Source organism: Erythrolamprus reginae, chromosome Z (genome assembly GCF_031021105.1).
Source record: "Erythrolamprus reginae isolate rEryReg1 chromosome Z, rEryReg1.hap1, whole genome shotgun sequence".
NCBI classification, from domain to species: domain Eukaryota; kingdom Metazoa; phylum Chordata; class Lepidosauria; order Squamata; family Dipsadidae; genus Erythrolamprus; species Erythrolamprus reginae.
The window spans coordinates 1009621-1035999 of record NC_091963.1 but is presented as its reverse complement, the minus strand read 5'-3'; the positions used below and the strand labels follow the sequence as shown (position 1 = coordinate 1035999).

Sequence of the window (26379 nt, the reverse complement as noted above, 5' to 3'; positions counted from 1 at the left end):
TACAATTCCCATCTTCCCCAACACAGACCTTGCTAACCCCCCCGCACCCCACCTTTGGGGGGGGAGAGCCCCCTCCACTCCCCCACCCCATAAATTCAAAGGGGGGCTACCTGGGGGTCAGGACTACAACTCCCATCGTCCCCCCCACCAGAGCAAAAAGGGCCTCGCTAGGCCTTGAGGACCACCCGCATCCCCCCACCACTCCCCACTTTTGAGGGGAAGCAGGAACCCCCCGCAGCCCGAGAGCGGGTCCCCCGGAGGTCAAAGGTCAGCCGATATGTGCCCTCCCACCCTCTACGGACGACCCCCCCCCACTCAAGCCCGGCCTTTGTTCCCCAACGAGCAGAAGGGAGGGAGAGCCCAGCCCCCCTTCTCCCCAAAAGGCTCAGCCCCCTCAGTTTGGGGTCCGGGGGGGCGGCCTTGGAGGGAGGGGGGCGCGGCGGCGGCGGGAGGGGGAAGGAGTCGCTCTTACCCACCGGAGGCGTCGAGCGAACGAAGAGCGGCGAACGGAGCGCATGCGCACAGACGGAGCCTTTCGAGAGAGAGAGGGAGAGAGGGAGGGATGGGGAGGAGGCTTTCTTCCCGCGACCGGAGAGAGAGAGGGAGGGAGAGAGATGAAGAGCGCATGCGTGGAGGAGGGAAGGGGAGTTTGTGTTTTTTTTTATCCTTCCTCGGCCGGAGGGGGGAGGGCGGGGCGAGGAAAAGTGGCGCGCCTGCGCAATGGAAGGCGGAGAAAACAGAATCCGACAAAATAGAGCTAAGTCACGGAAACAAACAAGAGGGGCCACTTCCGGGTACTTTACCTGGAATCTCTATCCTGGTTTCTGCCACTCCCAGACACCCCTCCCCTTCCCTAAGACCCCCCCCAAACACCCCTCCCCTTCCCTAAGACCCCCCAAACACCCCTCCCCTTCCCTAAGACCCCCCCCAAACACCCCTCCCCTTCCCTAAGACCCCCCCCAAACACCCCTCCCCTTCCCTAAGACCCCCCCAAACACCCCTCCCCTTCCCTAAGACCCCCCCAAACACCCCTCCCCTTCCCTAAGACCCCCCCAAACACCCCTCCCCTTCCCTAAGACCCCCCAAGAGACCCCTCACCTTTTCTAAAGCCCTCCAAAAGACCTCTCCCCTTGCCTGACTCCCCCAAAGACCCCTCCCCTTAGCATATAGCATAGCATTTAGACTTATATACCACTTCATACTGTTTTTACAGATGCTTCATAGTGCTTCCAGCTAGCAGTTAGCTGAAGTAGCCTGCAGTGCTGCACTCTAACCACTGCGCCACCTCAGCTCTTGCCCAAGGCCCCTCAAAGACTCCTCCCCTTGCCTAAGCCCCCCCCTGAGAGACCCCTCCCAGACTCCTCTTTATCCCAGTGTCAAGTGATCCCCAATGCGCATGCAGCTCTGGGTGATCGGAGGGTGGACATAGGTGCCTGAACAAGATTTTGCTTCTGCGCATTCACAGGAAGCAAAGTTCTGCGAGAAGAAGCGCGGGCGCATGAGATCTTGATGGTTTTCAACTACTGTTTTCTCCCACACAATGAGCAGAAGCAAAACAACCACCGAAATCTCATGGCGTGCACATCCCCTCACGAGATTTTATTCCCTGCGCATGCATAGAAGCAAAATCTCGCTCGAGAGCATGCGCACATGCCGGGTCTCAGAGCTCTGCGGGAAGGACACTGGTTGCTGCACTAAGTGCAATCTGCCCCTGGCCGTGATGGGGAACCTATGGCACATGTTCCAGAAGTGGCACGCAGAGCCATTTCTCTGGGCACACGGAGCCATCACTCCTTGCTCTTCCGGGTTCCGGAAACTCCAGCCAATGCGCCAGTAACCAGAAGAGCAGCCGCGCATTACACATTACACGCTTCAGGAAGATGATCCTCCTTTCCAATGTGTGCATGCACACCGGCCAGCTAGTCTGGTTTCTGACATTTTGGCGGGCATGCCAAAAAACGCAGAACGGTGATCCTGGTGGTTGCTTCCTATTGGACCCAAGCAACATAAGCTGGGCTTCCTTCGCTCCTTGCCTGTGCACCAGTGGACAAGCAGCCGGTGAGGGCAGGGTGGGGGCTGCTTGCACAGAGGACCCTGTGGCCACCTTCAAAGTGGCACTGAGACCGCCCCTTTGGTCGCTGCACCAGCCAGTAGGATTCCCTGGGCGTTACTGCCGGTCTCCTGCGTCCTCCTGCGCAGCCCCCCAGGCCACCCAGCCAGCAAATGCTGCACCATGCAATGCAGCCAAGCCAGCCGGCCACTCTTGCCCTCTTCTCCCCTCAGCTGCCGCTGCTCTTCTGGGCCTAGGGCGGGTGGGGGAGAAAGTGCTGCTGCCCACCCGCCATTGATGAGCCGGGGTGGCGCAGCAGGTAGAGTGCTGTACTGCAGGCCACTGAAGCTGAGTGTAGATCTGAAGGTCAGCGGTTCAAATCTCACCACCGGCTCAAGGTTGACTCAGCCTTCCATCCTTCCGAGGTGGGTCAAAGGAGGACCCGGATTGTGGGGGCCATAGGCTGGCTCTGTTTTTAAAAAGTGCTATTGCTAACATGGTGTAAGCCACCATGAGTCTAAGGAGAAGGGCAGCATAAAAATCGAATGAATGAATGAATGAATGAATGAATGAATGAATGAATGAATGAATGAATGAATAATAAATTGGCGACTGCCAGTGGGGACACGCAATCATCTGCGCAGGTAGCCCCCCCACCCCCACCCGCTCTCACTAGTTGCTCGTCGGATGAAGCTGTGACTGCACAGCCTTGCCAGGACTCCCCCCCACTGGGAGCCGCCGTTCCCCACCCAGCAGCAGGCTCTCTGTTTCCCCCATCTGCCAACTGGCAGGGCCGCGGGAGGAGGGCCTTCTCTGTGGTGGCTCCGGCTCTATGGAACCCCAGAGACCTGTGCTGCCCCCTCCCTCCTGGCCTTCCGAAAGGCTGTGAAAAGATGGCTTTGACAGCAGGCCTGGGGGCCATTGCACAACTACCGTATTTTTCAGCTTATAAAACGCACCTTTTTCCTCCCTAAAAGAGGTTGATAATTAGGGTGCGTCGTATACGCTGGATGTAGGTTCCCCTCCCCCAACCCTAACTAGATGCTAACGATCTTACCAGCTTTTACCAGCTTGCAAGCTCTTTCATTGTTAATTCTCTGCAAATTATTTGTTTATTTGTTTATTTATTATTTTTTTATTAGATTTGCATGCCGCCCCTCTCCACAAATAATGTTTTCCAAGCCCTAAGTCTTTGCAGGGTTTTTTTCATTGCTCTAACTTGCTCCAAATAAGTTTTTTTCCAGCCATCACCGGGTGCTAACAATGTTCCCAGCTCTTACCAGCTTGCAAGCTCTTTCATTGTTATTCCCTGTGAAGAATGTTTTCCAAACCCTCTCTTTGTAGGGTTTTTTTTTATTCTCTACTTGCTCCGAATGTTTTTTTTCCAGCCCTCACCAAGTGCTTACAATGTTCCCAGCTCTAACCAGCTTGCAGGCTCTTTCATTGTTCCTCTCTGCAAAGAAGAATGTTTCCCAAGCCCTAAGTCTTTGCAGGGTTTTTTCCATTGCTCTACTTGCTCCAAATGTTTCTTCCCAGCTGCTAACGATGTTCCCAGCTCTTTGTGGCTTGCAAGCTCTTTCATGGTTACTCTCTCCCAATAGAGTCTTTTTTAAAGCCCTGACCAGGGGATCAAATCATGTGCTGGAGCTGACCAGACTAAGGACGCTGGCCAGATGAATACCTGGCACGCAGATTCTTTCCCCACTATTTTCCTCCCCAAAAACTAAGGTGAGTCTTCTACTCCGAATAATATGGTAGCTTGGTCATGAAACATCTGCAGGGAAACCACTATGCTGAAGAGCATGAGGATCCCACAGTTGTTTCCCTCCCCCTGCTTCTCCTCCCCCACTCCTGTTGCCTCTGCAAACCACCCTCCTAGCCCTGGTGATGTTACCTACTTGGGTGATTAAATATCTATGAAGAAACAAACAAGCTCAGAGAGCTCCAAGGACGGTGCAGTCCTTCCTCCTCCTCCTCCTCCTCTCTTCTGTCACTGAGGACGTTCCCTGGTTGGGTCATGAGACATCTGCAAAGAACCACCACCACCCAGCTCATAAGAGTATCAAGGACCCCATAGTCCTTTTTTCTTCCTCCTCTTCCTCTTCCTCAGTAGTTGCCCCGGTGTCTGTTGAATGAATGACTGACTATCTTACTATCGGTTATTTTATCATTGCTGTTATATTTTTACTGTTTTTATTCTGCACTTACTATTTTGTTATGCTTGCACGCCGCCCAGAGTCCTCAAGGAGTTATGGAGGGGGGCTTGAAAGTCCAATAAATTAAATTAAATCTCAGCAGCGCCACGTGCCGGATGGAGAAATTCCGAATGCCCGGCCTTGCGAATGGCTGCACTGTTGCCTCGACAGGGAACGGGCCCCTAAGGGCAGTGAGCATCAGCCCTCTTGGAGGGAGTGGGGAGAGCACATAATAATAATTATTATTATTATTATTTTTTAGATTTGTATGCGGGCTTATATGCACACCTATGGCATATATACATAGAATTAAATAGTATATTTTGGATGTTCAGAAATAGTAAATAGGTAGGGAAATTTTATCTCTTTGAGGCGAGGAGAGGCCAGGCACTGTAACCCTAACCCAAAACTTTGACGTGAGTGATGTGAAGGTTTTGGCTACCTTTAAGTCAATCACATGACCTTTAAGCCAACCCCCGGTCACATGATTGTCAAGCCATTCCCACCTAGTCACACGGCCAGCAAGCCACACCCACAAAACAAGCCACGCCCACAGTGTGGTAGTAAAAAGGTTTGCATCCCTTCACTTCCTGCAAGGTCCCCAAAGGTCCCTTGCACAATTGTTAAAGTCAATGGCGAAAGCCAAGTTCACTGAACAATTCTATCTGGAGGGTTGTGACTCTCGAACTAGTAGTGACAACTAGTAATGACAACTGCAGTTCTTCAGAGAGTAACTGAAAGAGTTACTGAGTCTGCGAGGAGAAGGACGGCTTATAAATCTAATTAATAAATAAATAACAGGGTGTCCAGGGGGAAAGCATTTTGAAATCCCCTGATATTTTTGACATTTCCCTGTAACTTGCCATCTAGTTAAGGTGTTGTCGTAGATGACGTCAGACCAAACGGCCAAGCCATGGAGAAATATCGGTAGCTGAGGAAGCAAGTTCTTCCATAGTTAGGCTCATCTTTGCTTGACTCTGCCAGGCAGCGCAATCCGTTTTTTAAATGTGATTTTCCCCTGTCTTTTAAATATTTTAATACAGTTTGTTTTCCCCCCGATTTATTCTGGGTTATATTTTTTACCAATTTCCTGATAATTCCCTAATTTATTTATTTTATTTATTATTTAGATTTGTATGCCGCCCCTCTCCGCAGACTCGGGGCGGCTCACAACAAGATACGGCGAATCATAACAAATCCAAATAGCTTTAAAATATTTAAAAAGGTTTAAAAGGAACCCCATTTACTAATAAACACACACACAAACATACCATGTATACATTGAACATGCCCGGGGGAGGTGTCTCAGTTCCCCCATGCCTGACGGCAAAGGTGGGTTTTAAGGAGTTTACGGAAGGCAGGGAGAGTAGGGGCAGTCCTAATCTCTCGGGGGAGTTGGTTCCAGAGAGTCGGGGCTACCACAGAGAAGGCTATATTTCCTGAACCGCCAATTTCCCTGATAATTCCCTGATTTCCGTGTTTTCCAAGATTGCTGGACACCCTGAAGTAATAAATAAATAATATTGGAACAACTGCAGGGATTCACTTAACCATTGTGGCAAGAGGAGGGGGCAAAGTTCAATCGTGGTCGTAACTCAGGGGACAACGATACAACAGCCAGAAGGAAGGTCAAGGAAGGAAATCCAGGCTGTATCCTTTTTTTGGAGGAGTCGCTGAAGACTCTGAGATCCAACTGCTCCGAGGCCTTCCCAGCAGCCCATCATCCCCGTCTACCCACAATTCTGCCCTTTCTGCCAATATTTCTGGGATGCCCCCACCAAAGAAAGAAAGAAAGCCAGAGGTTTAAGCAGATGCGTACCAAATAAATCAGGCTCCACTTTTATTATCAAAAAGAACTTGGGGTGGGGAGGGGAAAGGTCAAGGAAGCCAGAAGCTTGGAGAATATATAGTTCATGTCCTTCAAGGTTACGGTGCCGGAAGAGATGAGGGTTAGTTGAGCCAGAAACCCGTTACTGGCTTGGAGGGAGGGACCCGAATTCAGTGCTCCAGTGGGCAGAGAGGTAGGTATCTCTGCAGGACGTCCTTCAAACCCCGCTCGATTGTCCTCTGTCCCCAAATACGGGGGGCCAGTTTTGGGAGGGGGTGTGGGGGGGCAGGAAAGAGGGACAGCCCCTCACTCCCCCATGTGTGTCCGCAAGTGATACTTGAGTGACTGCTTATAGCGGAAGCACTTGGCGCACTCCGTACATGGGTATGGCCGCTCGCCGGTGTGGGCCCGCTGGTGCTCGAGGAGGTGATGCTTCTGGGTGAAATTCTTGCCGCACTCGGCGCAGTGGTACGGCCGCTCACCCGTGTGGATACGCTGGTGCTCGAGCAGGTGGTGCTTGCGGATGAAACCCTTGCCGCACTCGCTGCAGGCGTGGGGCCGCTCGCGGGTGTGAACCCGGTAGTGATTGGTCAGCTTCGACTTCTCGCTGAAGGTCTTGTCGCACTGGCTGCACTTGTAGGGCCGCTCGCCCGTGTGAGTCCGCTGGTGTCGCAACAGGTGGGACGGCCGGCTGAAGGCCTTCCCGCACTGCGGGCAGATGAAGGACAGCTCGGTTTTGCCAGCGTGGACCCGCTGGTGCATGGCCAGTGAGATCTGCAGCCGGAAGCTCTTCCGGCACTCGCTGCACGAGTATGGGCGCTCGCCGACGTGCGTGATCTGGTGCTTGCTTAAGCTCGACTTGTGGCTGAAGCTGCTGTCACACTCGCTACACTTGTAGGGCTTGCCAGGCGGTGGGGGCTGCTGCGGCTGCTGCTTGAAGCTACGCTTGTTGGGGTAGGTCTGTCCGCGGCGAGGTGGAGGAGCCACCCCGCGCCGTGCCGTGTGCAGCCGCTGGTGCAGGAGATACTGCTGCTTGATGCGGAAGCTGAGGTCGCAGGCGTGGCACTCGTAGGGCCCTTCCTTGAGGTGGTTGCGCTGATGGATTATGTAGTTGATCCGCAGCATGAAGCTTTTGCCACAGTCTGGGCAGATGTACGGTCGCTCGCGTGTCCGGTTTCGCTGCTGCAGAGTGACCGGACGCGTTTCAACGCTATTGTCCCTCTCGCAGAGTGGTGCGCAGATCCCCACCGTAGGTCGAGGTGGCTTGGTCACCCGCTGTTCCTCTCGTAGGACCTCCACGTTGCAAGTCAGCGAGCAGGGCGGTTCAGCCCGGGACGAAAACAACCCCCGGGTCTCCAAGCTGACGGGGTCTTCCTCCTCCTCCTCTTCTTCCTCCTCTTCTTCTTCTTCCTCCTCCTCTTCCTCCTCCTCCTCCTCTTCCTCCTCTTCCTCCATTTTGATCACGATCCCATCATCTTACAAAAAGGACAGAAAAGCAAAAGGAAAATCGGGATTGAAGACGTCCTGCGATGGGCCGGAGGACGAATCCCAGCAGTGACCCTCCTTAAAAACGGAAACTCTGTAAAACATTCCAGAGTATCTCAGGGTATATACAGTGTTCCCTCGCTTTTCGCGGGTTCGAACTTCGCGAAAAGTCTATACCACGGTTTTTCAAAAATATTAATTAAAAAATACTTAGTGGGTTTTTTCCCTATGTCACTGTTTTTTCCCACCCGATGACATCATACGTCATCGCCAAACTTTCGTCCACCTTTAATAAATATTTTTTTAAATAAACTTTATTTATTTATTTATTAGATTTGTATGCTGCCCCTCTCCGCAGACTCAGGGCGGCTCACAACAAAACAAAACAATTCATGACAAATCTAATAAGTATAATTTAAAATATTTTTAAAACCCCATTTACTAAGCAAACATACATACAAACATACCATGCATAAATTGTATATGCCCGGGGGAGATGTCTCAGTTCCCCCATGCCTGACGACAAAGGTGGGTTTTAAGGAGCTTACGGAAGGCAAGGAGAGTAGGGGCAGTTCTAATCTCTGGTGGGAGCTGGTTCCAGAGAGTCGGGGCCGCCACAGAGAAGGCTCTTCCCCTGGGGCCCGCCAACCGACATTGTTTAGTTGACGGGATCCGGAGAAGGCCCACTCGTCGCTGGGATTCGTGCGGCAGAAGACGGTCCCGGAGATATTCAATAAACAAACATGGTGAGTAATAATCTGAATGGTTGCTAAGGGAATGGGAAATGGTAATTTAGGGGTTTAAAGTGTTAAGGGAAGGTTTGTGATACTGTTCATAGCCAAAAATAGTGTATTTACTTCCGCATCTCTACTTCGCGGAAATTCGAATTTCGCGGGCGGTCTCGGAACGCATCCCCCGCGAAAAGCGAGGGAACACTGTACTGGAAGTCCAAAGCATGCTGGCTGGGGAATTCTGGGAGTTGAAGTCCCTAACCCCTCTTAAAGCATGCCAGCTGCGGAATTCTCTACTCACCCGTGCAGTTGTTGTGCTGCACCGTGACTCTCTTGATCTCGCTGAAGTTCACGTTGTACTCAGTTCCTTCCTCCAGATTGTTCCCGGCAAAGTTCCCCAATGGAGTGGCCGCGCTGTAGGGGCTTCCGCAGGGGGCTTCGGGGTCCAGACCTTGGAAATCTCCTTCCGAACTCCCGGACATCTGATGCTGCTCCAGATCTCCGGGGCATTCGTCGGAATGAGGCTCTTCCGTTTTGATCACCACCCTGATGCCAGCTGGAAGGAGGAAAGCATAAAAAAAAAAGAAAGATTTGATTGGTCCAGTACAGGTGGTCCTCGTGACCTAACGGCAGTTCATTTAGCAACCACTCAAAAGTTACGACGGCCCTGGGGGGAAAAATCAACTTGGGGGCCATTTGCACGCTTACGGTGTTGTGTTGACGTGGTCACAATTCAGGTGCTGGACAAACTGCCCCATCTTTATAATGGTGGCGCTGTCTTGGCGGGCATTATGATCCACTTTCCCGACGGTCTGATAAAGAAGGTCGATGGGGGAGCCGGTTTTACTTACTGACCGGGTGACTAACTTGGCAACTGCAGTGATTCCCTTAACCAGTTCTGGGAGGCCCCCCCCCCCCCCTCTTAAAACATCCCGGCTCAGAAACTCTGGGAGTTGAAGCTTTAGAGTGAAATGAGATTAATCTCATTCTGGTTCGATCCCTGCCTGACCTAAAGATAATTTCATTTAAATTTCCTGACAAATCTCTTCCCGAGAGTGGCGGGAACTCACCTGCTGTAGCGTCGAGAAGTTTTCCCTGTTCTTCCGAGTCCTGATCGTCTCCAGGACAGGAGTCAGTCGCCCGCTCGGCAGTCTGGGACAACACGCCTGGCTTGGAGATGGCATAATCTGCAAAGGTGGGAAGGGGACACACAGAGAGGTCAGCCCTTGGATTTAGGGGCCCCAGGGTTCAGAATGCACTGGGAGGGGGGACGACATTCAGGCATGTGGAGGGGGCAGAAGCAAGGAAGAAGGTAGATAGATAGGAAGGAAGGAAGGAAGGAAGGAAGGGGGAGGGAGGGAGGGGGGGGAGGGAGGGGGGAGGGAGGAAGGGAGGAAGGAAGGAAGGGGGAGGGAAGGAGGGAGGGGTGAAAAATGGGAAGAAGAAAGAAAAGGAAAGAAGGAAGGAAGGAAAGAAAAAAGGAAGGAAGGAAGAATGGGAAGAAGAAAGAAAAGAAAAAAGGAAGGAATGAAAGAGGAAAGAAAGAAAAGGAAGGAAGAATGGAAAGAAAAAAGAAAAGAAAGGAAGAAGAATTGGAAAAAGAAAGAAAAGAAAGGAAGGACAGAAGGAAGGAAAGAAGGGAGAGGAGAGGGAGAGAGCCCCCTCCTCAAGAAGGAGACCGTTACAGAATCATAAAATGACAGAGTTATAAGGGACCTTGGAGGACCTGTAATCCAACCCCCTGTTCAACCATGAATGAGGACAATTAACCAGTGGAACTGCTTGCCACCAGAAGTTATGAGTTCCTTATCACAGGCGGTTTTCAAAGAGACTGGACAGCCACCTATCTCAAGTGGTCTAGGGCAAGGGTAGGCAAACCTATGGCATGCGTGATGGCGAAGCTTTTGTGGTTTGCGTGTCATAGGTTTGCCATCATGGTCCTAGACCAGGGGTAGGCAAAGTTGACTCTTCTATGACTTGTGGACTTCAACTCCCAGAATTCCTGAGCCATTCATGCTAGCTCAGGAATTCTGGGAATTGAAGTCCACAGGTCATAGAAGAGTCCACTTTGCCTACCTCTGCCCTAGACCACTTGAGATAGGTGGCTGTCCACTCTTTTTGAAAACCTCCAGGGATAAAGAACCCACACTTTATGGTGGCAAGTAGTTCCTTAATTCCAGGTGAACTGCAGCCCACCTACCTGAAGGAGAAGAATGACGAGTTACTCTTTTATAAAGGATAGTCAATACACTAACAGGTTTTACATCAGGAAGAAATAATACTCTTCTCTAAATTAACTCGGGATGTATGGAGTGAAAGGAATGAGAAGGACTCGAGATAACTCCTCCTAGGACACCTCCAAGGCCAGGCCACTGGAACAGCTGTGGTCAGGCTAGAATGCAGGATGATAAGAAAGGCGCCCAGGGGAGAAAACTACTGAAGGACAAGATAAGATAGTTATGACTACGGAGGGAATGGTCACGTTGAACCTTTAGAATAACACAAAAAGTGACTCAACAAAGGGTGAAGGGAGGGGATTATGAGGGATGGGGCATATTGTGTAGAACAGTGTTTCCCAACCTTGGCAACTTGAAGATATTTGGACTTCAACTCCCAGCATTTGCTGGCTGGGGAATTCTGGGAGTTGAAGTCCAAATATCTTCAAGTTGCCAAGGTTAGGAAACACTGGTTTAGAATGCATGAAATGTATGGATTGTAAAATGTGCTTTTGCCCTCCTTGTCCTCAATCCACCTTGGGAAGAGAATCTGAAAACGCATTTTTCTTTTTAAAAAACCTTTTTACTTGCGAGCCAGATCCGTCCTTGGATTTTGAGCATCACATAACTGACAAACGTTATCTCACACGCCCCCCGCCCCCCCACTCAACTGGAGCAAGAGCTGCGGCCACTGACCCAAAGAGACCAAGGACTGGTGGTTGCCCTTCATCAGGTTCTTGTAGAGCTCCTTCTGCCATCCTTCCAGTTTCTCCCACTCCTTCTCGTTGAAGTAGACCGACATGTCGTCAAAGGTCACGGGAACCTGGAACCAGAAAACTCAGCACTGATGATCTCTCTCCCCCCTTCCTTCCTCCCCCCCTTGCCCCCCTCTTTGCTTGGAGGTGTTTCGTCACCCAACTAGGGAACATCACCAGTGCCACAAGGGGAGGAAGAGGAGTTAAATCGTGCAACGTCTCCCAGAAAACTGCCAAGCTCAGAGAGCACCAAGGACCCACAGCCCTCTTCCTCCCTTCCAGCTCTGATGATGTCACCAAGTAGGGCCGTGAAATGTCTTCAAGAAAACCACCCAGTCTGGAGAGCGCTGAAGGACGCTCCGGCCCCGGTTCAACCCTGAAGATACCAACCCTATTGGTGCCCACGTTTATCTTGGAGAAGGTTAGAAGGCGATTCCCCTGGCTGGGGGAATTCTGGGAGATTAAGGTTGAGAAAGACCACCAGGAAATACGGACATTTCAACATATCGGATAATCTTATGAGCAACAGGGCAGGCAGCCTATCTCTTTCATAAATAAACGCTTAATGATGGAGACACACGGCTTCGTGTTTGTACCGAAATGGGCATCCGGTCTCCCTCTTCCATGCTGGCTGCCTCTCCCCAGTGGCAGGATCTGGTGAGGCCGTCCTTTTATTTATTTATTTATTTTCTACTGAATCAATTTAAAGCCTGAGTGCCGTTTCCACAGGAAACACACCGTGCCTAGCCACCCCCGTCATTGGAGCAACTTCCGCAAGGGCCCTCCTGGATTTTTAGCGGGATCTGTGCAAAATATCCAAGTTGCGAAATGCTAACAGTGTTGTCATTCGGACCTTCCGACCGTCTTTCTCCCGAAAATAAGCCCTGGTGAAAGGAAGTGGGCACAGCCAGTTCAGGAGGCGACAAGCGCGCGCAGGCCGATGGTCTCCTGCAGTAGTCACAGACTGCACAACACGGGCGAGCGCATTATCTTTCCGCGCAGCAGGCAGAGGCGGTGTGGGGAAGGACACACCATCTGAACGCACCGCAGGGCCCAGAGGAAAGCCGAGTCAATGGGGCGGAGCGGCGGGTGGCCTGGAGAACCTCGTCTTCGTGTTTTCTGGGCTTCCCTGCCACCCACGCGGCACGCCGGGATCGCCTCCCTTCCACCTCGACTCCGCCTGCTTCACTGAGCGGAGAGGATGGTCTGCCCGCTCTGGCCCCTCGACCATTGGCTTTCCCACAGCCTGCATGCAGTGGTGGACAGCAGGTGCTGCGGTTAGGGGGTCCGTCCTGATAGAAAATTCCAGAATGCGCGCCCAGCTGCATGTCTCTGATGTGCACCTCTGCGTCCCCGCGTGATGTTTGGCTTCTGCACATGCACAGCAACATAAATATTGCGTGAAGACGTTTGTGCGAGCGAGATTTTCACCGATTTTTGACCTGCACATGCATGGAAAATCGCCAAAATCTCGCTCGCAGGGCATTCTCAAGTGAGATATTATTATTATTATTATTATTATTATTATTATTATTATTATTATTATTATGTTTTGTTTTGAATTGGATTTGTATGCCACCTCTCTCCATAGACTCGGGGCGGCTAACAACAATGCTGCGCATGCGCAAAAGCCAAATCTTGGGTCAACGAATGCGCATATACCCGCAACGGCATTGGAGGGCGCACCGGTAGCGCGGAAGATGAGCACCCTTCATTGCCTGCCTGGCATGTCTCCATCGCAAGTCTCACACTTGTCACTCTGCCCTCTGCTGCTCAGACAGGGAATCAACTTACCTGCACTGCGCGGGCTACGCAGCCCTAGAGTACGCCGGCCGAGGGACCAGAGGGCTGCAGCTGCTGTCGGACACTGTCGATCCCGCGTGATTGATCACCCTGAAAATCATGTTTCCCTGAAAAAAATCCCCAGTCTAGTGCTTATTTTGGAAGCCCAAAAAAATATAAGACATGGTCTTATTTTGGGAGGAATATGGTAACCTCTCGTTTGAAACTTCCAGCAGACGTGGTTGGTCAATCCACAGTGACTGAATTTAAACATGCCTGGGATAAACATCGACCCATCCTAAGATAAAATACAGGAACTAGTATAAGGGCAGACTAGGTGGACCAGGAGGTCTTTTTCTGCCGTCAGTCTTCTATGTTTCTATGAAATGTGGGAAACACCCCTAAAGTTGCTGACAATGGAAACATTCAGGGGGTTAATGAGCTGAGAAAGGGGGAAAAATAGAGGCAACTGTTTACAGGAAGCCCTCAAACTTACAATGACCTGCTTAGCGACTGTTCAAAGTTACGACGTCATCGAAACAAAGTGACCCATTACTGTTTCTAATGCTGGTGACCTTTGCAAGCATCCCATGTCACAGGATAAAAAACTGGAGGCTTGGCAACGGCATTTGTGGTGTCCCAATGGTCTAACCCCACTTGGACAAATCAAAGGCAGTGTCAGGTGTCATATTGGCGGCCGACGGACTGGAGGCATCGTGCGCAGGCCATGCCCACCCCAGCTCCATAAAGGGGAAAAACATCACGACGGCAATGTGACAACGTGACCAGGGCGGATTGCTATTACTGCTGCTACCGGTGCGCAGCTTTGGCCATTGTGCATGTGTGTGTACCCCTGTGAGATTATGGGCGCTGCCCATAAGACCAGCACCGGAGGGGTCGTGTGTAAATTGCGCAATATGGCATCCACTACCAGTGCGCAGTCCGCTACCACACGGGTAGCAGCCCACTACTGAATGTGACGTGGCAAGTTTGACACCCGTGTTCTGACTGAGGGCGGAATCTGGCCTGGTGTTCAGGAATCGACACCCTGCGTCTATCTTGGCTTGTGACGCAATGTGCAAGAAAACCTCACAACAGACAAAAGAGGTTTTGTTCGTCCGGAGTTCTCCAACCTTTTCAGGTTAAAGACGGGGGGGGGGGGGGAGGGATGGTTTTGGGGGGGACAGTCCAGTGTGCATGTGCGCCCGTGTGCACACACAGAAGTACCCTGATGTTTGCAGCAATGCTGTCATGGATGGCTCCACAAGTGTGCACCACAACACTCATCCAGCCCAGTGGCTAATGGCCTGCAGCCCTGTAGTGGCCTACAGATTGTAGGTTGGAGACCCTGCATTAGTCCAACACACACAAAGACACACAAACATATGCAGAGATAACCCAGCTTCTCACTGAAGCAAAGTCCTTGAGAGGACCAAGACTCGTTCCATGGGACTCTCCATCCCTGCTTACAGACCTCTTATGTCTGGGGACCCCAACATTTGGGGTACGAGGGACCGGTTCTGTACCCCAGACGAGGCCAGGGGAACCGTAGTTTTGCAGGCTGCTTAAATGTACCCCAATGGGTTCGCTCGTTTGTGCAACTTGATTCCTGGCTCCAGGATAAGGACAGGGACTAGTTTAGGGACGATGATCAGCAGCACAGGGTTACAGATCGGGGCAGGGGTGAGGACCAGGGCAGAGATAAGAGGAGTTGGAAACTCCCGATCTAAGACAACGTCTCGTCCCATTGAACTCCCGGGACAAACGTCACAAGCCGAACCTACTTTCGGGGTCTCGCCCTTGGAGCCTGGCGGGAAGCGCAGGATCCAGAAGTTGCGGTTCTTCAATAGGTTCTCCATGTTTTCCAAGCGGCGTTGCAGCAGGCCGTATTCCTGAATGAGGGTCCCCAGTGCAGCCCACTTGCTCTCTAGCTGGCCGCCATTCTCCCCCGTCGTCTTCTCGCAATCCAGAATCTTCTTTTCCACCGTTCCGGTTCTGCATTCCAGGTCCAGCAGGCGGGTGGTGTGCGAATCCACCTTTTTCTCCATGGCTTGGAACGAAGCCACCAATGTCAGGGCGATCTCAGCTGCTTGGTCTTCCTGGTCAAAGATTTGGTCGGAATCAGCGGGCATTGGTGGAAGACGACGACGAGCGGGCGCTGCATCCCGTGGAGATGCCTGCTGGGGAGGATAGAGGGGACAAATTTAGGAAGGTTCTGCCGATGCACCTCTGCCGCCCGGTAGTTAGTCCTCTACTTACAACAGTTTGCCTAGTGACTGCTCAAATTTACAATGCCACCCCCCCAAATAAGGGATGTTTTTCACACTTACGACCTGTAAAAATTAAGACGGGCAACCGGCTCATGTTTACGACAGTTGCATCCCGTAAACCTCTGTTGTGACCTTCCGATAACCAGGAAGCTGGATTGACTTAATAACCATGAGACTCATGGTTAACAAGCACAAGAATTTATGGGCATTAAATACCTGGGGCAAAATTAAAGGAATGGGACAGAAGGTTAAATTATTGGGTAGAAGATAAAAGGCCAAGAATAAGGAAAAATTGGCTAATAGCAAATAAGAAAGATGGAGGATGAGGCATCCCTTGCTTAGAATTGTATAGAGACGCATTCCAAATTGAAAGATTATTATCTGAAAATAAATGGGTTAAGTTGGAGAAAGAGATTAATGGGATAAAGAATAGAGAGTTAATATTTACAAGGTGGAATAAAAGTAATTTAGATGTATTAATAGGCCCTTTGAAAGGGATCTTACAAATTTGGAAGAAGTGGCAGGGAAAATTAGGATTAAATAAATTAAAGTTGTCAACGTTGTATGTCATAAATAGAGATAATGAAACAAATCTAAACAAGGTAACAGGTGAGCTGAAGGGCAGGGGACAAACAGGATAGAACAGTTATATGAGAACGATGGAAGGGTTAGTAGAAATCAAATAGAATGGTGGCTGGGCCAGCAGAGATGGTTGCAAATAAATGCAATAGGCACATACTTGAATGAAAGAAAGAAAAAAGAAGCACTATTAAGGGAAGAGACAGAATTAGAGAAAATTTAGAGAAAAAAGTGATAGTACAAAGGCACAGGCCGGTAATATATACAGGATGTTAACACAGGCAGATAGGTGTGTAATCCAGGGATTAACTAGATGGTGTCAAAGTGAATTGCAAATGGATGTACAAGAGAATATAAGGAGAATATAAGGGAAATTAAGAATACAAGGGTCAGAGAAATGAGGAGAAAAAATTCACATAAGTGGTATCGTACACCTGCACAACTTGTGTGTATTTATTGGCATGTTTAAGGGTGCCTGTTGGAGAGGATGCCCATGTTCTGTGAGTGTTGGGCAGTACAGACCTTCTGGAAAGAGATGCAAGGGGAAATTAATAGGAAGTGAAGCATAAAGTGGGTGATTGCAAAGGAGATGGCAGCATGAGTGATAAGGAGGGATAAGAAATTAAAGAGGCAGCTACAGAAAGGGCCCGTGGAGTCATGGCTTTAGTTTGGAAGGATGCAACAAAATAGACAACACAAAATTGGTACAAATTATTTGGTTTGAAATTACGGATGGATATGACTAATGAAAATAAAAGTGAAAGGACTGGTGGGGAAATGGGGCAGGGTTAGAGGTTATATGGTTAGTAGAATTCGAGACCAAGGTACAAAGAATAAACTGGAATCATTCTATAATTTGCAAATGTGGTAATGTTCTTGGTTTAAAATGATATTTTTAAAAGTACACCCTCGTTTTGGTGGAGGGGTCTGAATGAATGAAGTTGGTAGTGGGAGCACACATCACTGTGCAGGGTGTGTTATGTAGTGCGTATCTGTCATTATTATTAATAAAAAAAAATTTTTTTTAAATGATCACGGCAGGAAACATCACAAAATGGGAAAATTTGGGGGGGTTCAATTTTGGTCGTAAGTCTAGGAGGAGCTGTAGGTGGAAATAAGGCACTTCCACCAGTTTAATGAGGCTACCTTTCAAGAGTGTTCGGAAACTTCGAATCGTCCAAAATGCAGCCGCCTGAGCGGTTATGGGCCTTCCAAGGTATGTCCATATTTTGTTATCACTCTGCGGACTGCATTGTGTGCCAATTGGTTTCCGGACACAATTCAAAGTGTTGGTTATGACCTATAAAGCCCTACATGGCACAGGACCAGACTATCTCCGAGACCGCCTTCTGCCGCACGAATCCCAGCGTCCGGTGGGGTCCCACAGAGTCAGTCTCCTTAGGGACCCATCAACCAAACCATGTCGGATGGCGGGGCCTAGGGGAAGAGCCTTCTCTGTGGGGGGCCCAGCTCTCTGGAATCAGCTCCCCCCAGATCTTCCGAAAGAGTTTAAAAACTCATCTTTGCTGCCAGACCTGGGGACATTAGACCTTCCCCTGACCAGCGACTGTCCTTAGTGTGACTGAGTGGATGTTAGTGAGGTTTTAAAGTTGGAATTTTTAAAGATCTTTTTAGTATATTAATTGGATAAACTGCATTGCTGTTTTTTTATATATGCTGTGAGCCGCCCCGAGTCCTTGGAGAGGGGCGGCATACAAGTCCAATTAAACTAAACTAAACTAATTTTATTATGACATTTATTTGCCATGTTTCACTCCCGGGCGGTTCCCCAATCCCTGGAAGGTTATCGATACAGGCGGTCCTCGGCTCACAACCGCTCACTTAGCGGGTGTCTGAAGTTGCAGTGGTACTGGAGAACGACCGTCACCACAGCCATGGGATCCAGCTGGAAAAGCCAAGCCAAGGATTCACTTTACAACTGCAGCAGCTCCCTTAACGTCCGTGGGGGGAAAAAGGTCGTTTAAACAGGTGGGACTCATTTAAGAGCTGCTTCACTTAGAAATGGAAGCACTTAAGAGGCGAAAGAAATGAATTTAAAACCTTCCTTTTCTTTCTTTTTTCCTTTCTTTCCTTCCTTCATCCCATCATTACTTAATTACTTCCATCTTCCCTCCCTTTCCCTTCCCCTTTTCCTTCCTTCCTTCCTTCATTACTTTCATCTTCCCTCCCTTTCCCTTCTTTCCTTCCCTAACTTCCTTCCTACCTCAATTTTTTCTTTCCTTCCTTCCTTCCATCTTCCCTCCCTTTCCCTTCCCTTTTTCTTTCCTTCCATCTTCCCTCCCTTTCCCTTCCCCTTTTCCTTCCTTCCTTCCTTCCTTCTTCCCTTCACTTTTCCTTCCTTCCTTCCTTCCTTCCTTCTTCCCTTCACTTTTCCTTTTTAGCCTTTGATACGGTTCCACATAAAGAGCTGATAGATAAATTAGTGAAGATTGGACTTAATCCCTGGATAGTTCAATGGATTTGCAGCTGGCTGAAGCATAGACACCAGAGGGTTGTTGTGAATGGCGAGTATTCTGAGCAGAGTCAGGTTACAAGCGGTGTGCCACAAGGGTCTGTTCTGGGTCCTATTCTTTTTAATATGTTTGTGAGTGACATAGGGGAAGGTCTGGTAGGGAAGGTTTGCCTATTTGCCGATGACTCTAAAGTGTGCAATAGGGTTGATATTCCTGGAGGGGTCTGTAATATGGCAAATGATTTAGCTTTACTAGATAAGTGGTCAAAGCAATGGAAACTGCAGTTTAATGTTTCCAAATGTAAAATAATGCACTTGGGGGAAAGGAATCCTCAATCTGAGAATTGTATTGGCAGTTCTGTGTTAGCAATAACTTTAGAAGAGAAGGATTTAGGGGTAGTGATTTCTGACAGTCTCAAAATGGGTGAATAGTGCGATCAGGCAGTATGGAAAGCAAGTAGAATGCTTGGCTGCATAGCTAGAGGTATCACAAGCAGGAAGAGGGAGATTGTGATCCCGCTGTATAGAGCACTGGTGAGACCACATTTGGAAGACTGTGTCCAGTTCTGGAGACCTCACCTACAAAAAGAGATTGATCAAATTGAACAGGTCCAAAGACAGGCTACAAAAATGGTGGAAGATCTTAAGTATAAAACTGATCAGGAAAGACTTCATGGACTCAATCTGTAAAGTCTGCAGGACAGAAGGAAAAGGGGGGACATGATCGAAACATTTAAACTGTTAAAGGTTAAATAAGGTCCAGGAGGGAAGTGTTTTTAATAGGAAAGTGAACACAAGAACAAGGGGACACAATCTGAAGTTAGTTGGGGGAAAGATGAGAAGCAACGTGAGAAAATATTATTTTACTGAAAGAGTAGTAGATCCTTGGAACAAACTTCCAGCAGAGGTGGTTGGTCAATCCACAGGAACTGAATTTAAACATGCCTGGGATAAACATAGATCCATTGTAAGATAAAATACAGGAAATAGTAAAAGGGCAGACTAGGGGGACCGTGAGGTCTTCTTCTGCCGTCAGATTTCTATGTTTCTACTTCCTTCCCACTGTCCCTACTTCCTTTCTCTTCCTTTTCCATCCTTCCATTTACCTTCCTACCTTCCCACCCTTCCTTCCCTTCCTTCATTTATTCCCTTCCCCTTCCTTTTTTCTTCCTCCATTCTCTCCTTCCCTCTGTTCCTTCCTTCTTTCTTCTTCCTATTCACTTCTTCCCTCCCTTCCCTTTCTCTTTTTTCCTTCTTCCTCCCTCCCTTCTTCCTTTCGGTCTTCCAAACCAGAAAGCTTCTAATTATTAGTCTTCCTTTCGACCAAATCAAGAAACAACAGTTTATTATTTTCAGCACAGGAAATGAAACCACTATTTTCAAACAGTTAATATCACAGCTTATCTCCAAAATGGTAGCCACAATTCACTACAATCTCGGATTAACTAGGTTTTTCCAGTGAGGCTTAAATGAAAACAAGACTTAAGCAAACATTTAGGAAAATCCCTGGATCCAGATGAGGGAAAGTTACACCTACCACTTTTGACGGTCGTAAATACGAGTCAGTTTCCAAGCATCTGAATTTTGATCCCATCAGCCATGCAGATGCCATAACGGTGGTGAAGTATGAAAAATTGTAATTAAATCCCCTTTTTTTCAGGGCCGTTCCAGTTTGACCAGCCCTGAAAAAGGGGACTGTTGAACAATCACTAAATGAGCTGCTGTAACTCGAGGACAACGCGCTCGAGATATAATTTGAATTCAAAATTTGTTCATTCGAAGGCAAAATAAAAACCCCATAAATGAGGGAGCTGCAAGACAGCCAAACAATATAAATTAAAATATAACAAAAAACCTATTTAACAGTCTTTTAAAAAATCAGAAACCCAATTTTTTTTCCCCCAAACAGGTGTCTGATTTTTCCTCTTTTTAAAATTCTCTCCTTGGAAGGGAATTCGATAAAAATGGTGCCATCATTATGTAAACAAAATGCCAACTACAGGAAGTTTATTTATTTATTTGTTTATTTGACGTCTATACCGCCCTTCTCGAAGCGACTCAGGGTGGCGAGAGGACTCAAGTCCTTGAGTTACGACCACAGGGGACCCCAAACCACGCTGCTAAGTGTGAGGTTCCTGAACCTGCTCTCGCCCCATTCTACGACGTCTCTGGCCACGGTGGGAAAGTGAATCCCTCCACTTGCTTATGTGAGTAACAGGGTCGTTAAGTGAATCGGGCTTTGGGTCGTAAGAGCGGATGACGTGAGCCCCCAGGAGGTTAAGCGAACCCGGTTTGTTGCCCCAGTGGCTCAGAAGATCGCACGACTCCCCTTGGCCGTTAAGTGAATCGGCTTCCCCCCCCCGCCCCCGGGGACTTTGCCAGTCGGAAAAGGAGTCGCTGCGAACGTCGTAAATAGAAGTCGGTTGCCAAGCGTGGGAATTTTGAGGCCCTGACGGTCATGAAGTGTGACACGACAAGGTCCTCGGTCATCGTCCCCCGCTTGTCTTTTCAGGGACGTTGTCTCCGAATGAACCAACACAGGCCCCAAATAAATATTGTACATTTTTTTAAAGAATCAAATTTTTATAGCTTTTTGGCAGCTTGTTGTCCATCTGAGTGGCTCAACAAATTGGATAAGTAAATATGAATACAAGCCCTGTAACAAGAGGGGGAAACATCTCTTTCCATGGTTGATCTGAAATTTAGCTTCTTTCTCCTACTTCCCTTCTGTCGTTACTTCCTTCCTTTCCTCCTTTCTCTTTCCTCCTTTCATTTCCTTACTTCTACCATTCCTTTCTTTCCTCCTTTCTCCCTCCCTCCTTACATTCATTACTTCCTTCCTTCTTCCCTCCCTTCTTCCTTCCTTTCCTTCTTCCTTCCTCTCTCCCTCCTTCTCTTACATTACTTCTTTCTTCCCTTTTTCTTTCCTGCCTTCCTACATTCATTACTTCCTTCTTCCATCCCTTTTTCTTCCTTCCTTCCACCCTTCCTCCTTCTCTCCTTCCATTCATTACTTTCTTCTTTTTCCTTCCTCCCTTCCCTCCCTTCCCTCCCCTTCCTTTACTTCTCTCCTTCCCTTACATTCATTACTTCTTCTCTCCCTTTTCTTCCTTCCACCCTTCCTCCCTTCCTCCTTACATTCATTACCTTTTTCTTTTTCCTTCTTCCTTCCCCTCCCCTTCCTTTCCTTCTCTCCTTCCCTTCTTACATTCATTACTTCCTTCTTCCCTCCATTTTTCCTCCCTTTTTTCCTTCCAGCCTTCCTCTTTCCCTCCTTCCATTCATTACCTCCTTCCATTTTTCCTTCCTCTTTCCCTCCCTTCCCTATCCCTCCTTTCCTTCTTCCTCCCTCCTTCCCTTCCTTCATTCATTACTTCCTTCTTCCCTCCATTTTTCCTCCCTTTTCTTCCCTCCTTTCCTTCCCTTCCCCATCCTTCCTTTCCTTCTTCCTCCCTCCTTCCCTCCCTCTTTTCCTTCCTGAGAAATTCAGTATCGTCTGAGAGTTCTTCTCTCATCAAGAAGATAGCAGTTCTCCTCAAACCACAGCTGTTTCACTTAGTGACCGTTCGGAGTCCCAACAGAGCTGGAAAAGCCACTTGGGATGCTGTTTCATGCTTACGACCGTGGCAACGTCCCCTGCGGTCACGGGCTCAAAGTCCAGGGTGCTTAGCAACAGACTCGGATTTGGCAACGTGGTCCCGTCCCTTGTGACCTTCCGACGAGCGAACTCTGATTCCCTCAGGAACCGGCCTGACTTCGGTTAATCACCAAGGCAAGAAAGGGTCGTAAAGCGGGACAAACTCCTTTAACCGAGTGTTTCACTGTGTGCGACATGAATTTGGGGCTTCAATTGTGGTCGTAACTCAAGGACAGAACAGAAGGCAGAGCAGGACGTAGGATTAAAATGTCAAAAAAGTGGAATAGAGAATGAAAAAGCAATAGGAACAGGCAGAACAAAATTGGAAGCGACCGAACAGTCTCCAAGCCAGGCCCCCAAAAGGGTGATAGGCAGTAGTCTATAACCTGGGGAGCAGTGAGGGGGGGATCCTGTCCCGGGGACTGATGTAGGGCCCTCCCCCCCTATTTTTGTGAGGGGGGGTCGGTTCCCCCTCCCCCCCCAGTCTCCATGCCAGGCCCCGAGGGGAAAAAAAACACAACAGCAGTCCAGCTTGGCCACTGCCCCAGGCGGAGGGGGTGGCATCCCCAGGCAGGAACAGCTGCTCCTTCCCTCTTACCCCCGCCGCCCCGCCCCGCCCGCAAGGGCTCTTCCCGGTGCACCCCCCCTCCCCAGGGCGCGCGTGCGCGCGCACTGTCTCCCTAAGCGCCGCTCTTCCCTGTGACAGCCCCCCCCTCCCCCCCGCGCGATCTCTGGGCGCCTCCAGCAGCTCTTCCCGCTACCCCCTCCCCCCCCTTCTCCGTTGTCAGACGGGCCTTCTGGGGGGGGCGCCCGAAAGGGGAGGGCTTCTCCCCCTCCCCCCTCCTCTCTCTTCTGCCCCCCCGGCAGACCCCCCCCCACCTCACCTGGGCCGGCGCCCCCCCCCTCCATGATCCTTTGTTGCCCCCCCGCGACGGGGCGCAGCGCCGCACAACGAGGCTCAGCCGGGCGAGGAGGCGGGAGGGGGAGGCGGGAGGAGGAGGAGGAAGCGCCGCGGGATCCTAGCGACCGCCGGATAGCTTGGCCTGCCAGGCCGCGCCTGCGCAGACGGGCTCCGCCGCTGCGTCAAAACCGCCGGGGTTCGGGAAGTTCAGGCTGGACTTACGACCTGCCGTTACGTGCGGTTCCCCCGCGCAGCCAGATGTGACACATAGGCACACGGCCGCCCTTACGCATCACTAAGTCGTTTCATTTAAGGACAAATTAATAACAAGGGCAAAGAAATAAAAATAAATTTAATAATCGTTCAAATGGATAATTAAATTAATTAATAATATTTAAAAACATTAAATTTAATATCAATACTAAAATATCAAAGAGATATTTTGATATATTTATACTTTATTTGTGTGCATATATGTATATAAGTATCTATAAAATTTATATATATATATAGAAAAAAATACAACCCTTCCCTGATACAAAGCTAAATTCTCTGCCTTACAAGGCAGAAGCTACAGGATCAAATCCCAGTAAGGGTATGGCTAGCTGATGAGGCCAGAACAAGGCCAAAATAGTACTATCCTTGTGCTAGGGTGAACACAGTGAGACCTGAACTGCCTTCCCTCTATAATATGTGTATGTCTGTATGTCACATGTTTTTTTGCTGAATTTGAAAATTAAGGGAGACTAGGATAGATCTATTTCGGCTTTATTTTGGCCTCATCAGCTAGCCATAACCTCACTGGGACTTGAACCTGCAACCTTTGCCATGTAAGGCAGAGAATTAACCTTTAGGCTACAGTATCCAATCCCTTCAGCTCTGCACCAGGGGAGGGTTACATATTTTTGTGTCAAATCATATATATATATTTGCAAAATATTACACGGAGTAAAACCCAAACTCAGAACAATCTACATATATATATGTATGTGTATGTATCTGCATATATATATATCTACGAATATATATATTCATAGATATATATATATATGCAGATACTGTACACACATACATACACACACACACAGACATGCTTATATATATATTTGTTTTCGTAGATTTCACAGGTATATGTATGTAGATTGTTCTGAGTTCAGGTTTTACCCTGTGTGATATTTTGAGTTCTATGCAACGTTTCGGTGAAATCACATTCACCGTCATCAGGCTGAAGTTGTTAGCTTCATGCTGCTTTGAATATAGTTTATATTATAACTACTATATATTCAAAGCAGCACGAAGCTTACAACCTCAGCCTGATGATGGTGACTGTGATTTCACCGAAACGTCATATAGACACTCAAAATATTACACGGGGTGAAACCGAACGCGGAACAATCTACATATAAATAGATAGATAGATAGATAGATAGATAGATAGATAGATAGATAGATAGATAGATAGATAGATAGATTGATAGATAAGATTAGATAGATAGATAGATAGATAGATAGATTAGATAGATTAGATAGATAGATAGATTGATAGATTGATAGATAAGATTAGATAGATAGATAGATAGATTGATAAGATTAGATAGATAGATAGGTAGATAGATAGATAGATAGATAGATAGATAGATAGATTAGATAGATAGATAAGATTAGATAGATAGATAGATAGATAAGATTAGATAGATAGATAGATAGATAGATAGATAAGATTAGATAGATAGATAGATAGATAGATAGATAGATAGATAGATAGATAGATAGATAAGATTAGATAGATAGGTAGATAGATTAGATAGAGAGATAGAGAGATAGAGAGATAGATAGATTGATAGATAAGATTAGATAGATAGATAGATAGATAAGATTAGATAGATAGATAGATAGATAGATAAGATTAGATAGATAGATAGATAGATAGATTGATAAGATTAGATAGATAGGTAGATAGATAGATAGATAGATAGATTGATAAGATTAGATAGATAGGTAGATAGATTAGATAGAGAGATAGAGAGATAGAGAGATAGATAGATTGATAGATAAGATTAGATAGATAGATAGATAGATAAGATTAGATAGATAGATAGATAGATAGATAGATAAGATTAGATAGATAGATAGATAGATAGATTGATAAGATTAGATAGATAGGTAGATAGATAGATAGATAGATAGATAGATAGATTAGATAGATAGATAAGATTAGATAGATAGATAGATAGATAAGATTAGATAGATAGATAGATAGATAGATAAGATTAGATAGATAGATAGATAGATAGATAGATTGATAAGATTAGATAGATAGGTAGATAGATTAGATAGAGAGATAGAGAGATAGAGAGATAGATAGATTGATAGATAAGATTAGATAGATAGACAGACAGACAGACAGATATGTAGATAGATAGATATGTAGATTGTATATATATATATACACACACACACACATATGTGTGTGTGTGTGTGTGTGTGTCACATGTTTTTGCTGAATTTGAAAATTAAGGGAGGCTAGGATAGATCTATTTAGGACTCATTTTGGCCAAACACACATACTTACATACACACAAACACACACACACACACATACATACACATACATACATATATATATGCAGGCACACACAGACGTACACACACACAGACTCTCTCTCAAGAATTATTCTAAAAATGTGGGTTCCAGGTGTATTTATAAATGAAGAGGCAACAGCAATCTCTGGAACGTTTTACATTTTATTAAAAACTAGTAAAATTAACAAAGCTTCTAGACCTCTATTAAGGTGGACAGAATGTTAAAATCCCCACTGAAGACGGTGCTGTTGGCTTTGCTCCTTGCCTAGGCCCTTCCCTCCCTCCCTCCTGCGGAGCAATGCAGGCCCAATACACATCACGGGCAAACCAGAGGCCATAGAGGAGACAATGCAGGTGCCTAAGGGAGGGAGGAATAACAACAAGGGGGAGAAAGTGGAGATTAGCACACCCCAAGTATTGCCCCATAGCCCTACTCCTACCCCCTGGGGAGAGAAAGAGCAATACGCAAAAGATAAAGAAGCAACAGCAACCCCACCTGTTCCCATGAATAAGCTAGCAACAACCCAGGGAAGGAAAGTTGTGTGTACACACACACACACACACACACTGCTTAAAAAAATAAAGGGAACACTCAAATAACACATTCTGGATCTAAATGAATGAAATATTTTCATTGAATATTTTGTTCGGTACAAAGTCGAATGTGCAGGACAACAGGTGAAATAGACTGTCCATCAGTGTGGCTTCCAAAGTGGGCAGTTTGATTTACTTGAAGTTATATTGTGTATATATATATATGTGTGTGTAACATGTTTTGCTGAATTTGAAAATTAATCGGGACTAGGATAGATCTATTTCAGCCTTGTTTTAATATAATTATATAATTATATAATTATATATAATTATATAATTATATTAAACACTGCAAATTAT

At 47.6% G+C, this 26379-nt stretch overlaps 2 protein-coding genes across 5 annotated transcripts in view; both read right to left on the bottom strand.

Annotated features, from left to right (window-relative positions):
* Positions 1–677, bottom strand: part of LOC139175858 (zinc finger protein 777-like) — a 28674-nt gene extending 27997 nt beyond the window's left edge. Inside the window, exon 1 of one of the 2 annotated variants that reach the window (XM_070767198.1) lies at positions 477–677. In XM_070767198.1, coding sequence (XP_070623299.1) covers positions 477–627 — 151 coding nt within the window. In that variant the 5' untranslated portion in view covers positions 628–677. Of the gene's footprint in view, positions 1–472 lie in introns of both variants that reach the window. The other variant, XM_070767199.1, reaches the window with a different exon arrangement.
* Positions 678–6047: 5370 nt separating this feature from the next.
* On the bottom strand, positions 6048–23081 carry LOC139175857 (zinc finger protein 777-like). Of its 3 annotated transcripts, none has more exons than XM_070767195.1 (6): positions 22886–23081; positions 14827–15222; positions 11202–11328; positions 9360–9476; positions 8591–8845; positions 6048–7548 (listed from the first exon to the last, which is right to left on the bottom strand). In XM_070767195.1, the coding sequence occupies exons 2-6, from the start codon at positions 15172–15174 to the stop codon at positions 6380–6382; spliced, it is 2016 nt and encodes a 671-aa protein (XP_070623296.1). In that variant the 5' UTR covers positions 15175–15222; positions 22886–23081; the 3' UTR covers positions 6048–6379. The 3 variants fall into 3 exon arrangements, with proteins under 3 accessions (XP_070623296.1, XP_070623297.1, XP_070623298.1); XM_070767196.1 differs by having other exon boundaries at positions 14827–15219; positions 22886–23055; XM_070767197.1 differs by lacking the exon at positions 22886–23081 and adding an exon at positions 19902–20041.
* Positions 23082–26379: the final 3298 nt, after the last annotated feature.

Coding starts and splice junctions, on each gene's coding strand:
- LOC139175857 (XM_070767197.1), bottom strand. CDS start 19,976: ATGGCATCTGCATGGCTGATGGGATCAAAATTCAGATGCTTGGAAACT. Junction 9,477..11,201: donor CCAGTCCTTGGTCTCTTTGG/GTCAGTGGCCGC, acceptor CCACCTTTGCAG/ATTATGCCATCTCCAAGCCA. Junction 7,549..8,590: donor GCAGCACAACAACTGCACGG/GTGAGTAGAGAA, acceptor CCTTTTTGTAAG/ATGATGGGATCGTGATCAAA.